At 33.8% G+C, this 15,569-nt stretch overlaps 1 protein-coding gene across 20 annotated transcripts in view; it reads left to right on the forward strand.

Annotated features, from left to right (window-relative positions):
• The window catches only part of Sox6 (SRY-box transcription factor 6), a 556,749-nt gene that overhangs the window by 433,673 nt on the left and 107,507 nt on the right, over positions 1-15,569 (forward strand). For 13 of the 20 annotated variants that reach the window (XM_047516550.1, XM_047516548.1, XM_047516547.1 and 10 more), the window contains 2 exons: positions 8,019-8,098; positions 9,549-9,671. In XM_047516550.1, the coding sequence (XP_047372506.1) occupies positions 8,019-8,098; positions 9,549-9,671 (203 nt within the window). The remainder of the gene's footprint in view (positions 1-8,018; positions 8,099-9,548; positions 9,672-15,569) is intronic. The other 7 variants (XM_047516560.1, XM_047516563.1, XM_047516562.1 and 4 more) reach the window with 1 other exon arrangement.

A 15,569-nucleotide genomic window follows, 5' to 3' on the forward strand; every position in this document is an offset into this window, starting at 1 on the left:
AATTGAACATGTCATTTAACCATGCTGAACCTTGCTTTTATGTCACCTGAAAAACATCATAATTTGCCCACCATTCAATATATGTGTGAAAATTAAATTTGGTTAAATATGTGAAAGTTCTTTGAAAATTATAAAGCACTCACCTTGGGGTATAAAGTCTGACCTTGAAACTGAGTAAATTTAACTCTGTCATTATCCATTAGAAGAGTGGTCCAAAAGTTGAAAATTAGATGTAACAGTATCACTGTGTTCAATGACCAATTTGACATATCTGACAATTTTACATATGTCAAATGCTTCTTCTTATTATCGTTGTGGTAAGATATATATATATATATAAAATACTTATCATTTTGACCATTTGTAATTATACAATTCAGTGACATTATTTGCAATGTTGTATAACTGTTACCTCTGTCTATACCCCAAACGTTTTTATATCTCCAACAAAAACTCTATAGACATTAAATGACAACTATCCCTATTCCCCTAGCTTCTGGTAACCTTGGTTTTACAGTATTTCTTTGTAAATTTGCCTGTTCTTCGTCTTCATATAAATGGAATAATGTATAATTTGTTCTTCTGTATCAGGATTCTTTCTGTAAGCATAATATTTTCAAGGTCCAGCCATATAGTAGCATACACCAATATTTAATTCCTTTTAATGACTGAATAATATTCCATTGTATGTATATATGGTATCTTGTTTATCCATTCATTGGTTAGTGGACACCCTTGAGGAGTTCTTTTTCTTCCTGGCTATTGCAAGTAATGCTTCTTTAATCATTGATATGCAAATTGCTTGGGTCGCTGCTTTTAATTCTTTTAGATATATACCTAAGGGTAGACTTGACAAGTCATATATAGTTCTCTGTTTAATCTTATGAGATACTGTAAAACTGTTTTCCTCAAGAATCATTCCATTTTACATTTCACTAGCAGTGTAAGCATGTTTTAATTTCCCAACATTCTTGCCAACACTTACTTTACATTTTTTAAAAATATATTTTATTATAGTCTTTCTAGTAGGTGTGAAATGGTATTGCTCTGTGATTTTGATTTGCAATTCCCAATGATTTATGATGTTGAACGTCTGTTTAGTTGCTTATTGACCATTTGTATGTCTTTTTTGGATAAGTGTCTTTTTATATACTTAGTCCATTTTTTAATTGGAAGGGATTTTTGTCATTGAGTTTTTAATTCTTTATACATTATGGACATTAACACCCTTTCAGATATATAATTTGCAAGTATTTTATTTTATTCTGTAGATTATCTTTTAGTTTTCTTGATAGTATCTGTCAATGCACCAACATTCTTAATTTTGATGAAATCTAATTTATCTCCTTATTGTTGCCTAAGCTCTTGGTGTCATATTAATGAAATCACTGCCAAATCCAATGGCATGAAAATTTACCCCCATGTTTTCTTCTAAGCATTTTATGGTTTAGGCTAAGTATATATTTTTGATCCATTGGAGTTAATTTCTGCATGTAATATAAGGTAAAACCCTGTACAAAATATAAAAATTGAGTATCTATCTTTTGCATATGGATACATGGTTTTCCCTGAACCATTTGTTGAAAAGACTATTTTTCCCCATTTAGTGGTATTGGCACCCTTTTCAAAAATGTATTGACCACATATATGAAGATTTGTTTCTGGGATGTCTATTCAGTTTCATTGTCTTATATATCTTTTATTATACCCATACCATGCTGTTTTAATAACTATAACTTTGTACTATGTTTTAGCTCTTGGGGCCTCTAATAATTCCATATGAACTTGAGAACTGACTTTTCCATTTCTATGAAAAATGTTGTCATTCTGATAGGGATTGCACTGAATATATAGATTTCTTTGGGTACTATCAACATTTTAACAATTCTTCATATCCATGAATGCAGATGCCTCTTTCCATTTATTTTCATCTCATTTAAGTCCTTTTTTAAAAAATCTAAAATTAATGAACATGCAAAATTTTGCATATTTGTGGGTTACATTCTTGTAATGTTTGGATACATGTATACATTGTATACATTGTATAATGGTTCAAATCAAGACACATCTGTCTTCTGGAACATTTTTCATTTTTTATGGAAAAATGTTCAAAACCATTTTTTCTAAATTTATAAATATGCAGTACATTATCATTCTCTAGTCACATTCCTGTACAATAAAACACCAGATCTTACTTCTCCTAACTATAAATTAGTGCCTATCAATCAACCTTTTTCCATACCTTCCCTAACTTTGCTAGCCTCTTATAACCTTATTCTCTACTCAACTTCTGTAAGATCAACTTTTTTAGATTCCAGATATGAGTGAGATTATATAGTACTTGTTTTTCTATGTACAGTTTATTTCACTTAACATAATGACCTCCAGTTCCATGCATGTTGTCACAAAGGATAGGATTTCATTTTTTTATGGATGAATAATGTTACATTATATAAATGTACCATATTTTCTTTATGCATTCATCAGTTGGTGGGTACTTAGGTTGTTTCATGTCTCCATTATTTCTTTTAGCAAGTTTTTAGTTTTGGTCATATGAGACTTTCACCACCTTGATTAGATTTATTCCTAAATATCTAATTATTCTATATACTATTATAAATGTAATTTCTTTATTCATTTCCTTTTGGATTGTTTATTGCTGGTGTATAGAAATGAAACCGATTTTGTGTGTTAATCTTGAACCCTGCAACTTTACTGAATTTGTTTATTAACTCTAGCATCTTTCTCATGGAATTAAATTTTTTCCCTGTATATATAGTCTTGCAATTTTCTATATATCACCTTAAATAGTAACAGTTTTACCACTTTCTTGCCAATGTTGATGCATTTTATTTCCTTTCTTGTCTAAGCACTGGACAGAACTTCCAGCACAACATTGAATATCACCAGCAAAAGTGTACATCATCATTTTGCTCCTGATCTTAGGGGAAAAGCTCTCAGTCCTCCACCACTGAGTATGATGGTAGTCATGAGTTTTGAACCCTTGATAATCCTGAGAAGTTTTCTTTCTATTCCTTGTTTTCTGAGAGTTTTTATCATGAAAGGGTATTGGATTTTTGTCAAATGCCTTTTCTGCATCAGTTGAAATGATCATGTGGTTTCCATCCCCTTTGTTCTATTATTGTGATGTATTATATCAATTTGCTTATGTTGAACCACTCTTGCATGCTTAGGATAAATACTACTTTGTTATGGTGAATAATAATTTTAATATGTCATTGGATTTGATTTGCTAATATTTTGTTGAGGATTTTGCATTTATTTAGAAAGGATGTTGTTGGTCTTATATTCTTTTTCTGTGATGTATTTCCTGTTTGGTAATTTTGGCCTCAGAGAGCAAATAAGAAAGTGTTCCCTCTTCTTGTATTTTTCATAAGAAAAGAATTGATGTTAATTCTGTAAATGGTTAGCAGAGTGAAGCCATCTAGGTCCAAGCTTTTCTTTGTTGGAAGGTTTTTGATTACTGATTCAATCTCTTTACTTGATATAGGTCTTGAAATTTTCTATTTCAGCTTGAGTCAGTTAGGTGTTTTGTTCCAAGGAATATTTCCATTTCATCTAAATTGTCTAATTGGTTGGTGTACACTTGTTACACTTATTATCTAATGTTGCTTTTATTAAGCCCCTTTTATTTGCCAAGATGTCCCCTGTGTGTGTAATCCCTTTTAATTTTCATAACAACTTTAAGATATAAGTGGTAATAAGTAGTATTATCTCTATTTCATCAAAAGAAAAGAAGAAACTAAAATTCAAAAATGTCAACTTTTCCAAGGACTTTACATCTAGAAAATAGTGGAGATAGAATTCAGACTGAAGTTCTCTGATTTGATATTTCATACTCTTGGGAACATGATCTAAGAAAATCTGACTTTTTTGCTATAAAAATGTGATTTTTATCTGTGACTTTATCCAAATGACATAAAGGCAATCATTCCTCTCTTCCAGAGTATTTCAAAGAGGAGGTATGTAACCACTAATGGAATACTTGATTAATTAAATCCATCTACTTGCCATCAGAGTATTCTTGCAATTCTTCAATTAGCACCCTCAGTTTTAAATGAGTGTTGAGGTCCAGAAAGAAGATATTGTCACCTGTATAAACTAACTTAATTTTATGAACATCAGACATTATTCTTTGTCCTCTTTCATATTTGGAGGTCATATCACTGATGAGCTCTCATGAAGGCATGTACTTCGAGTTGTTTTTGTTTGTTTGTTTTTGATGAATTTATATCAGTTCATTCATATCCACTTATTTAATTTCCATTGTGATAAATTCCATGGATATTCAAAGGTTTGAATGCAGCTATGAAATGAGTGAAGGAATTAAAGATAGATCCCTGATTCCAAGTCTCTTTAAAGGTATGCAGGACAATGCTGATGATCTTAGAAAAAATCCTGGGATCAAGAATCTTTTTATCATTGATTTTCTTTGATAAACAGGGAGAGAGAAATTTAGCCAGAGAAATAAGATCATGGTGATCCCAAAAATGTACATTTTAATGCTTTCTAATTTTTTTGATCCATTTGTCTTCAGAACAAAATGAAGGTTTTGCTTTATTTTTGGAGTTCTAAATGTGTCACATATTTCCCACTAACTTTTGCTGCAGTGTTATGTTGTAAAAAGATAAATTCAGACTATGATATTCCCTCAGAGTACAAAGGAATTGTAATAGTTTGCTATACTGAATACATTCCTCTAGGTGAGACCCATGCAAAGTGTCTAAGTTTGTAGTTGTGTTTCACATATTTCCGCATTGTACCAAGAACGGAAATGGCTGTTAAAGGTGGGATGCTAGGTTGGCAATTTGTCATCATCCTAAGATGCTGCCACAATAATTTTTGAGACAGAGATGGATAACACATTTGGAGGTTGCGATATGAGGTATAAGGCAGGATTCCCATTTTAGTGCAGTTACTGAGGAATTCATAAGTCCTGTCTCCTTGTTCTGTGTTCTTATTGTGTATTGTTTTGTCTTGTTTTCTCTTATACTCCTCCCAACCTCTCTAAATGACTTCTGTATGTTTGTTTTTTTCAGGCAGTACCCTGAGTCTAATGGGTCCTAGGTTCTTGGTCCAAGGTTCCCTTCCTCTGTGATTAAGTCCTACTAACTTTTGGCTTCATCTCCGTACGCCGAAATTTTAAGAATTTACTTCCTCTTATTTAGAGACTCTTGCTGTGGAGCTACTTTGATTCCAAAAGAATGTTGCCTATTCTAACAAGTGAAATTAATGTCAAGCAAATTTTCCATAGGCTTTAAATCCTGGTTTTGTATTTGTTCCTTAATGTTCGGATAAAAAGTTTGTTGGAATATCTGAAAGTCTGGACAGATGAATTTACAGAATGGGTATCATTTCCCAAATTGGTATTCAGAGGTTGTCTTCTTATACTAGAGGTAGAAAGGGCGAGATTACAGTAGCACCTAAAGCCAACCTGTTCCTACAAGCTTCATCTTCCTTTGTGCAAATTTAAAAAGAATAGGTCCTCACGCAAGCATTTCAAATCCAGAGACAAATTTGAAAAAAATTGCTGCAACATGTTGACTGATTCTTTGCCAAGTCAACCACTGAGAACTTTTCTCAATTAGCTCTTACACAGAGAAAATTAGAGGGGGTAGGAGGAAGCATGAAACTTCATTATTAAAAATAACAGAACTTTACATTACCTTCAAATCACTCCCCCTCTTAAATTTTTCTCTCCCATTTTCAACCCTCGTCTCTCTCTCCTGCCTTTTCCTTTTTTCCTCTCTCCTAATCATCCTCTGTGACATACTCAGTTGCTCTAGTGTGTTCATTTTTACTTTCAGTATTGATACAATGATATGTGCCAGAGGAATAGCTTTCTAAAGATCTCTTCAGATAGGCAGATTCAAACCCGCAGAAAGGTTAAAAATGTTTTAAAATATGCTTGTCAACAGTGGGAAGAAAGCTGTAGCTAGCAGGTGAGCTGGAGAGTACTACAGGGTGTGGTAGAGATAGTAATAAATTAACCAGCAAGCCAAAAACTATATTAAAAAAATCAGCTATTTCATAGCATAGAAGCATGACAGCTATGAAAAAAGGAGTGCCCCGGGGAATTCTTTTAGAGTTTGATTTTTTTAAATATGTTTGACATGAAAAATGTTTTAGTACAAATAAAGCAACTGGTATTAAACTTACAGGGAGGGGGGTTGTGGTTTAGAGTTAGTATGAATAATGCATGATATTTAAAGAAAGTAGAGCTCTAAAATGTTCTGGGAGGCAGTCCATGTTGATGGTTGGAATGGTGAGTTTTTTCCCCCTATTTTTGAAACATCATTAATTCAGCATCATTTTGTGATTTTTTTTTTTAACCTGGTAAGATATCAACCAAGGAAGTACTATTTTACTTAGATTAGGATATTCTTTCTTCAGATAGTTTAGTTTAAATATCAAGAAGATCAGTAGAATTATTTAAGCATAAAGTGACAGTCATTTACTATAAAAATAATTTGACCTAGTTATCTTTTTAAAAAGCTCATATAGTACTGCAAACTAAAATCAACCTCATGGAAGGGGAAAAACAAGATCAGATATTTTGAACATTACTCCATAGGAGATCAGCACAATGTAGTGTTAGTGAATGCATTGTAGCAGCACTCCATATGCAATCAGAAGCCAATTGTTACTGGACTGTGTACAAGCACACACTGTGCTCAATGGTCTGATGAGGTATTATGGATATGATGCAAAGAGACTGTGTAGATTAGAAGCTAACAATTTGTTAAAAGTGAAAGCGACTTAACATTTACATTGGGCCAGCTGAGTAGCACTTCATGTGGCAAGGAGATGAGCTCCAAGAAACCAGGGGCACCAGGAAGGCTCCAGGTATCAGTGTCCATGTAGGGAAAAAAAAAAAAAAAAAAAGTTTTGTTGCTTTCCTGTTGACTACCTTTGTTACTGTGATTCTTTATATAATGTCTCTTCATTATTACATTCAGCTTTCGGTGTGGAAAAGTTCATGCAAAATAGCATAATTATTATAAATGTCAAAAATGTGTGGAGGAACAGCCTATTAAAATATAGCCTAGAGATAGTACATAACACTGACTTTAAATAAGTAGGGAAGCCAAAGTGACACTACATTTAATCACTGAAATTGTGTAATTTATCCACAAATATTAATTTTTAGTTCGGTTACCACTGTCACAGTATGTTCTTCATCACTTTCCTCTTGGATTTTGGGGTTATTGACCACATCCTCAGTTCTTAGGTCACAGAAGACACTTAAGTCCCCTATTTAGGCATGGCTGGAGTTAGAAACACATTGAGATGTAACATTGATCTCTGCTAAACCATGCTTATTCTCTATAAGGCTTTTAGGGCAGATATCCCATGTAAAATGGTACTAATTTAATCAAATCATTATCAAAGAATGTTTAATCTGTGCCTCATATGCATGATTCTGTGCTAGGTTCCACTAGTACTCTATTAGAGATTAAACCAAAAATGGAAAAAAAAAATATATATATATATGTATATGAAAGAGGTTCTATTTAAAATTTTTTCTTTATTTTCTTATAAAATATAGTTGAGAATTATGGGCAGTCAATAGCTAATAGTCTTTTTTGGACTCTAATTCTCTGTGTTACCTACCAAGCCAAAACTTTCTGTTGTTCTAGTAGAAAAACCTCAGAGGTTTCACAGTGTACTAAGTGTCAGCCTGGCTTTAAGATATTTTTTTACTCTTAAAAAATGATGTATTACAAGATTTGTAATGGAGAGAACATGCTTGAATTGCACATTTAATTTTTTTAACATCACATTCATGTTTTGCCAGTTTGCCTACCAGCTATCTGTTAACAAAAAGTTCCAAGGCAGCACTGCAAGTCTGTGCCCAACTAAGCCTTTTGTTTCTGCAGATGTTTGGGCTTAGAGCAATGTTGTAAAGCTCAAGCAATCCAAGGACCATGTTTGTACTTGTCTGCTGCGATTCCCTGTGCATTGTCTAAACCTGTATGCATTGTTCTTTCTGACAGGTGATAACTACCCCGTACAGTTCATTCCATCAACAATGGCAGCTGCTGCTGCTTCTGGACTCAGCCCTTTACAGCTCCAGGTAAGTGCCAGAAAAAAAAAATGTGGGATATGAGCCAGTACGTTAGTGAAAAACTGCTAACCAGCTGTATGCTAAATAATGGCCTGAATGTTAAATAATTTTTTAAGCATAGCCCAGAAGGATTAACACCTTATGTACTTACCATACTGCAAATAGAAGAGAAAATCACCAGTTTCACTGTTTTTAAAGGAAAAATGAAGTTATGACTTAGTACTATGTATTCTCTGTCATGTGAGTTAATAGTTTTATAATTTTATGACTAGTTCTTATTGAATATGTTAGCTTTTTTTTCTTATTGACTTTTCATCTATGTCTCTATTATATCCATATTAGCTTTTACATAGAAGCTTCAAAACAGAATAATGTTAGATATTTTACTACTTGTGGCTCATAGAATAAGGAGTTTTTATTCCCACATTCCTTGACAATTATTTGGTAATATAAACACATTGCTTCCAAATATGTGTATCCTTACCTTTTAAGGGTCAAAAGTCTGGGCATGGTGTCTGACCAAGTTCTAGATTAGTGTTCCTTATATGTAAAGCCAAACTTAGGGAGGAAATGTCTCTTAGAAGCTAAGTGACATTTATTTGCACCTTATCTGGAATAGGACTAGGAATTCTTTATACTCTTTTAGTACTATCATTTGAATGGGAAATCGACTTGAAATATATATTTTAATGAATAAAAATAATAAAATCATTAAAATAAAAGTCAGTATTTGGTATTTGAATATTTAGAAAATTATGGTAATAACTTGAGTTTCCATACAGTACAAAGTTCCTAAAGGATGGGTTTTATTTGTAAAAATTTACTGTGATTATTATTTAGTTCTAGGGAACACCATCTGACCAGGCATTTTTATTTCTGTTGCTATTCTTTATATGACTTGAACATAAAATCTGTGCTGCTATCATACCACAAAAAAAAAAGAAAGAAAACAAATCACTTTCAATATTGTCAATTGGACCTTCAAAGAAAGAATTTTTTCAATACTTGAGAAGTGTTTTTAATAAGCTTCATCCAGGAAGCATAAAGATCTTTCCCATTATGGACTGCCTAGCAAAGCCAGGCATTTTGCCTAACAGAACAGTAACCCCACCTCTTTTGTAAAACTTTACCTTCCACACTAGCACTAGAACCTATAGCTGCTGGTAAAAAGCTAAAAAGAAGCCTCTCTATTGATAAATCTAATCTATTTTTCCTTCTCTTATAGCTGTACTATGGAGTATCTTCTTGTTTTAGAGGCAGGAATAAAAAACAAGTACTACAGTTTGATCCTATAACCAAGTTCCTGTAAACCAGAGAGAGGCCGGGTCTTAAACCTTCCACTTTTCATTCTTTGATGTGGTCAATACCCTAGATTTAGAAATACATGTTGTTTCATGAGTTCTGACAGTATGTTTTGTCTTTTTTTTTGTTTGTTTTTTCTGAATATGCTACTAAACAGAAGGGTCATGTCTCTCACCCACAAATTAACCCAAGGCTAAAGGGCCTAAGTGACCGTTTTGGCAGGAATTTGGACACCTTTGAACATGGTGGTGGCCACTCTTACAACCACAAACAGATTGAGGTATGAATGCTTCCCTTGGTGCTTCATTGGGTGGGGGACTGGATTGTTTGGTCATATTCTAGGCTTTTTAAAAAGTGGCAAACACTCAGTGTTTTAGTGGTAAACACTAAAACCTAGTCTTTTACTTTTCTTCATTTCTAAGGAGGCTTTTCTCTTGTTGATTTTCTTTCAGAGAAAAAGGCAAAACTCAAACCAATGCCCTTGAATTAGGTTGTTTATTGCTATATATATTCAGGCAAATTCTTCACATTATGAATGTCTTTAAAATCATCTTTTTCTCCCTTCACTCTTTTACCTTTTCTTTTGTATAGGGTTGTATAGTGTTTAAGAAATACTTAAAGATTTTTTTATTTCATTTGACCATTTAATAACCCTGTCAATTTGATAAAATATAATTTTGCTTGTATAGATGGAACAGCTGAGGTTCAGAAAGGTCAAGTGATTTAACCAAGACTATAAAATATTCATTGAGTTAGGATTCTCGTCTAGGATTTCTAGCTCTTCCTAATTTAGGTTTCTTAACAGTTATTTTCAGGATGATGTTGGGTGTCTGTGCCTGGCTGGAAGTGTTTTGCCCCATAAACTTATGTAATATTCTTTTCATATTTAACTTTCCAGTAAAACTTCTGTTGTTTTTGTGGGATATTCTTACTCTTTGGGAGAAGATGGTGTATGTGGCTCTTTTGAAGTCCTTCTCTGCTACAGGGATCCAGTCCTTCTTGCTCTAATTTCATATTCAATTCCTCTCCTGTATGGTTGGAGTCCTTCTCTGTGACTATCGAATATTGAAGGGTTGCCAGCTATCTGTTGACTACCAAAAAAGAAAAGAAGAAAAAATGGAGACAGATTACCCTAGACTGAAACGCTTTCATTTTGTGGGTGCAATTTAATGCCAAATTTTACATTCCAACCTAGAATGAGGAAAACTTAACCCCCACTCCCCCAAAGAAAATAATCCTTTGACATTTTCTTTTCTATTGCTTCGGATCTGCCTTTTTGGATAATAATAGGGAGTAATCACTACTAAGAAGGAAGAGAACAAGATCAAAGCCACCTTGGAAGTCGCCTAAGGAGGAGTCCCAGAACTTGTTGCCTGCCTCCCTTTTTCCTTTCACTTTGATATGAGAGAGAGATAGGGGGTTTCCACGCAGACATGACTAGACATGTGTGCTGACAGAGTATCTGCTGTCTTCTACACAGCCAGAAGAGATTCCTTTTCTAAGGCTTTCTTGTGGCTGTAGAAAGGGCACCATATTTCAGAGCATTTTGAGAATCTACTCTAATTAGAAGAGATAAAAAGAGAGATAATTGGACATTAGGCACTAGCTCTTCGGTGTGATGACAGTTTGCGACCTTATCCAATCAGGACAGTCAGTGTGAGGCACTTTTAAGTGCTCTGAAGATTGTGAAAGCAGGTGACCTTGGCTCAAACTCAAAACTACCTAATCTCTTCTTTTGCCTAATTTTTCACTTAATTGGTTTTCTCCCTACCCCTGCTATCACTGACCCCTGATGTGTCAAATCTAGCTTCTGTTGGGTTTCTGGAAATCATGATGTCATACTTGTGAGTGCCAGAGCTGCAATAGTGCCACAGCAATGCTGATATACAAGTACAGCAGATGCCTCGTGTCTGTTACTTTCATTAGACTAAATAGGGAACCCATGAGTGCAAGAACCTTCATAACTTTGCAGTTTATATTTGGCTGGACTGAGAGTTTCCTAGGTTTTTGTTTATTTTTGCTCTGTTCTCTTGCCTCCATTTTCTGCACCTTTTTCCTGCATGTCAGGAAACCTTTGATCTGTTTGATTGTATGGTACGCTAGTAGAAAAAGATTGACCTTCCTTGAAAGGCAGGTTTCCCCAGCTTTCCTGATACAAGTGTGGCATGTTTAATAGGACATCCACACAGTAGATGCCTATATATCTATGCTGCTATACAAAGAGCAAAGGTAGGAAATTTTAATCCTATATTGCTTTATTGTTATTAAAACTCTTCTTTCTTTTCTAGCTACAGTCCCCTCCTTTGACAAGATAAAATGTCAGCTATGTCAACAATCATGAACATGATAAACTTGATAATAAGGAAGTATTACAATTATGTTAACTGGTTTTACTTATACAGAGAGATTCTTAAGGAAAAAAACCCCACAATATATTGCTCATGTCCCAACAGATCATTCAGAACTGGTCTTCTCTGTCCAATGTTACAGTTAATTTGTCCTTTAAGGGTTGTCATTTCTAATATTAATGAACCTGGGTAAATCTGAGCATTTACAGTTATACCCTATAAGCCTGAAAGTTTGTATCAGGCAGAAAAAATATAAAAATTTAAAGACCCTTCTTTCATTAACATACTCCAGTCTTTCTTTGTTTAAAATCATGAAAAAACAGGAAGGACCATTTTTTACACAACTGTGCTGATCTAAGGCATGGTTTTTTCTGTCTCAGGGGCATAATATGAGGGGAAAGAAGGCCAAAGAATGCTATTTTTAGTTGAACAGTTCAGCAGATGGAGGCGTGAATACTCATATATCTGAAGGTTGAGGGGCTTGAACCATTAATTTTGATAATGTATTTAACCCTGGGAACAATCAGAAACTGTAACTCTAAGGTTACAATGCTTTTGACCTTTAGAGAACAGAGGGCACTTGCTACAGTAAACAATATATTATATTGCTACTTATTCCAATTCTCTCACCCGTATAAATTTCAGGACCAGTTGCCATTTGCTTTCCTCAGCTATGTTAGCATTGGTCCTTAAGTAAGTCAAAAAGAATGTTAAAGAAAGGGGACCAGTATAATGAGGAAGTCATGTAAATATGGCCTTTAAATTGCTATGATGTTAGATTGGTTCTGAAAAAATATTCTCAGGAACCAAGCTCTGAATGACTTTTTTAAAATAAAAAGGTGGTTTAAATGTATTGATTCTTATCATGTGGTTACTTTCAATATGATAGATCCTTAATTTTGTTTTATTTTGTTTTTAATTGGGGTAATGTTGTCTCATAACTTATATCAAACACAATCTGGTGCCATATGCAGTGATACACCTGTCTCGTGCCTTCTTATTAAATGATGCATGCTTCTCTTTAGCAAATACAGCAGTTAAATATCACACAGCTTAAGAATTTCTAATTAAAATATCTCCACATGTCAGCATATTGGTAATGTATTATTTTAATCCATTTATTTTGTTTATGAAACAGTGACATATGTTTAGATTGTGAAATATATGAGCCTTAAAAATCACTTTATTGAAGAAAATTAATTCCTACAATACTGTCTGGATAACGTGTTCACTCACCCAGCCAGCCACTGGCTGCACTGCCAGTCTTAATGTTGAGTCGACACACTTACCAGTCTCATCCACATAACAGTCTTGGAAAGAAGCATAGCAGTTCTTTTTCTTAGCTCCAAATGATAGGGTTTTTCTTTCTATAGTTTTTTTTTCCTTACTTATTAATTCGAATCTATCCCTCCAAAACACTTTTTGTTGCCCTTTTAAAAAATACAATGAAGGATGGGACTGAGTATTTGTATAGGAGATTCTGAAAGACCAATCAAAATTAAAACAAGCTAGTTACCTTTCCAAAGTTAGACATAGTAATTTGTTTGTCAGCAGGGAGATGTTTGGGTCAGCTCTGAGATAAAGTGACTGTCAGCAGTTATTCCTCCAAGACAAGTAATTTCACTCAATGTATTACTGACAGATTGCTCACTTCTCTGAATCACCAGAGAAAACAAACTTAATATTGTTACAGGCAGAGTTTCTGTCTTCATTAGCTCCAGAGAATGATTTTTATCGAGCATTCAAAGCCCACCAACCTTTAGTTGGAACATATTTTAACATACTAGTTCTTAATAATGATAGTACAGGTAATTGTCTAAATGAAGGAATTGTATAAGGAAATTTAAAAATATCAATATAAATACCTTTTCACTTTTAGTTGATGGACATTCTCTGTGGTTTAGGGGAAATTTGAGGAGGAGTATAATTAGAACCTTAAGGCACTAAGAAAATCTATCAACCATAAGTTATGTTATTCTTAAATGAAACAAACTCTTGCCAAGTTTGCAGAGATAGAGAACAATTGAAGTTTTTGCAAAAGCAAATACGAGCACATATTTTATTTAAATTATATTGTCAATTTTTGTTCTACAAATAGAAAATGAAGAAGTGCCCATCAGCATAGGGAATGCTCTATTTCTATTTTAGTTCCAGCCTAAGTCTTTATGATATTATATTTAGATGCTCTGTTCTAGCTTGTACCCTGTCTTCTCTTCTCATTTGCAATTGTAAACATGCCTCGTGCTGTGGAGGATTGGGAGGGCCAGTTAGCTTTACTAGGAGGTTTAGGAGGTTTTGATTTCTAATAGAGAAGAGGTTTGAATAAAGAGTTGATTAGAGTAACCTATTGCTGGCCACCCAATGGAGAAAGAGGAATGCACTGATTCAAAGCTTGTTTTGAGGATACCAACCATGGGGTGTACTTTGAGGGGAAGCTTGCTTTTTTCTTAATCAGTCTGCATTCACCGCCTCTGACTCTTTTCTTAACTTTTATGAGTGTGGTAGAACTTGAGAAAACCATTACACCTAGGATTAGATGAGTTGTGGGCTAATTGAATGAGCTCTACTTGTGGATTCAGAGCCTTGTGCTGAGTTTCCACTAATGCTTTCCTGCTCTATTGTCTGGCACATTGTCAAAATATCTTCTCTTTTTAAAAAAAAACTTTCTCATTGTAAAAGGTAATATATATACACATATAAGCATATATATAAAATGGTACGTAATATATATCTAATGGTATATTATATATATTATATATAATGGTATATATACCACATTTATATATAATTATATATTACCTTTTATAATGAGAGGCAAGTCTAATACATTATAGTGTAAGTCATGGAATTCAGGGATTTTGTCTCTTTCTTTTATTTTGAAATCCCCAATATTGCTTGGTACGGTGTTTGGTAAAATGAATGAATGAATGGATTTCATCTTTGGTGTTCATCTGTCACTCAAACTTCTTTGAAAACTTAAAAGAAAAACCATCAAGTGCTTTGTCTGTAGGAGGCATTATCTCTTGTAAACAACTTAATTTCTATATAGGCTTCCTAAGAAAAAATGCAGGCTCCTATGAATCTTAATGGATGCTGAAGAAATAGAGGTATATTACAGAAGGATGCAAAATATGAAGACAAAGCCTAGTTCTTGGAAATTGGACTTGTTAATAGTCAATGAACCAGAGGAAGTCTGTCTTTACCCACAAATTAAAATATTGAGTGAACTAGATTTTCTTTTGGAAAATTGGTTTTTACTTGGCTTTAAGGTAATACCTAAAAGTTGGATCTTCTTACATAAGCTCTGTTATTCATTGTGTTTAAGTTATTCAATTGGTGGGATATTCAGTTCTACTCACAAAAGGTAGTTCAGTGGAGTCCAGGACTTTTGAATGGCAAAACCCATGCAGTCCTCTGTCTTCCTTTAATGTAAGATTTCTATGAGCAGTCATTTAGCTCCAACCCACTAATTAATTAATTCAACAGGAAGCTCCTAGTATATAAATATGGTCAACCTTCCACTATTTGTGGATTCCACATCTGTGGGTTCAACCAACCTTGAATCAAAAATATTTAGAAAAAAATTTGCATCTATACTGAAATCGTACAGTCTACTTTTTCTTGTCCTTATTCCCTAAGCAATACAGGACAACCACCATTTACATAGTGTTTACATTGCATTAGGCATTATAAGTAATCTAGGGATGATTTAAAGCATATAGGAAGATATGCATAGGTTGTATACAAATACCATGTATTTTATATAAGGGACTTGAACATCCACAGACTTTGGTGATTATGAACCAACCTCATCTGTATATTTAGGAACA

This window comes from Sciurus carolinensis, chromosome 11 (genome assembly GCF_902686445.1).
Source record: "Sciurus carolinensis chromosome 11, mSciCar1.2, whole genome shotgun sequence".
NCBI classification, from domain to species: domain Eukaryota; kingdom Metazoa; phylum Chordata; class Mammalia; order Rodentia; family Sciuridae; genus Sciurus; species Sciurus carolinensis.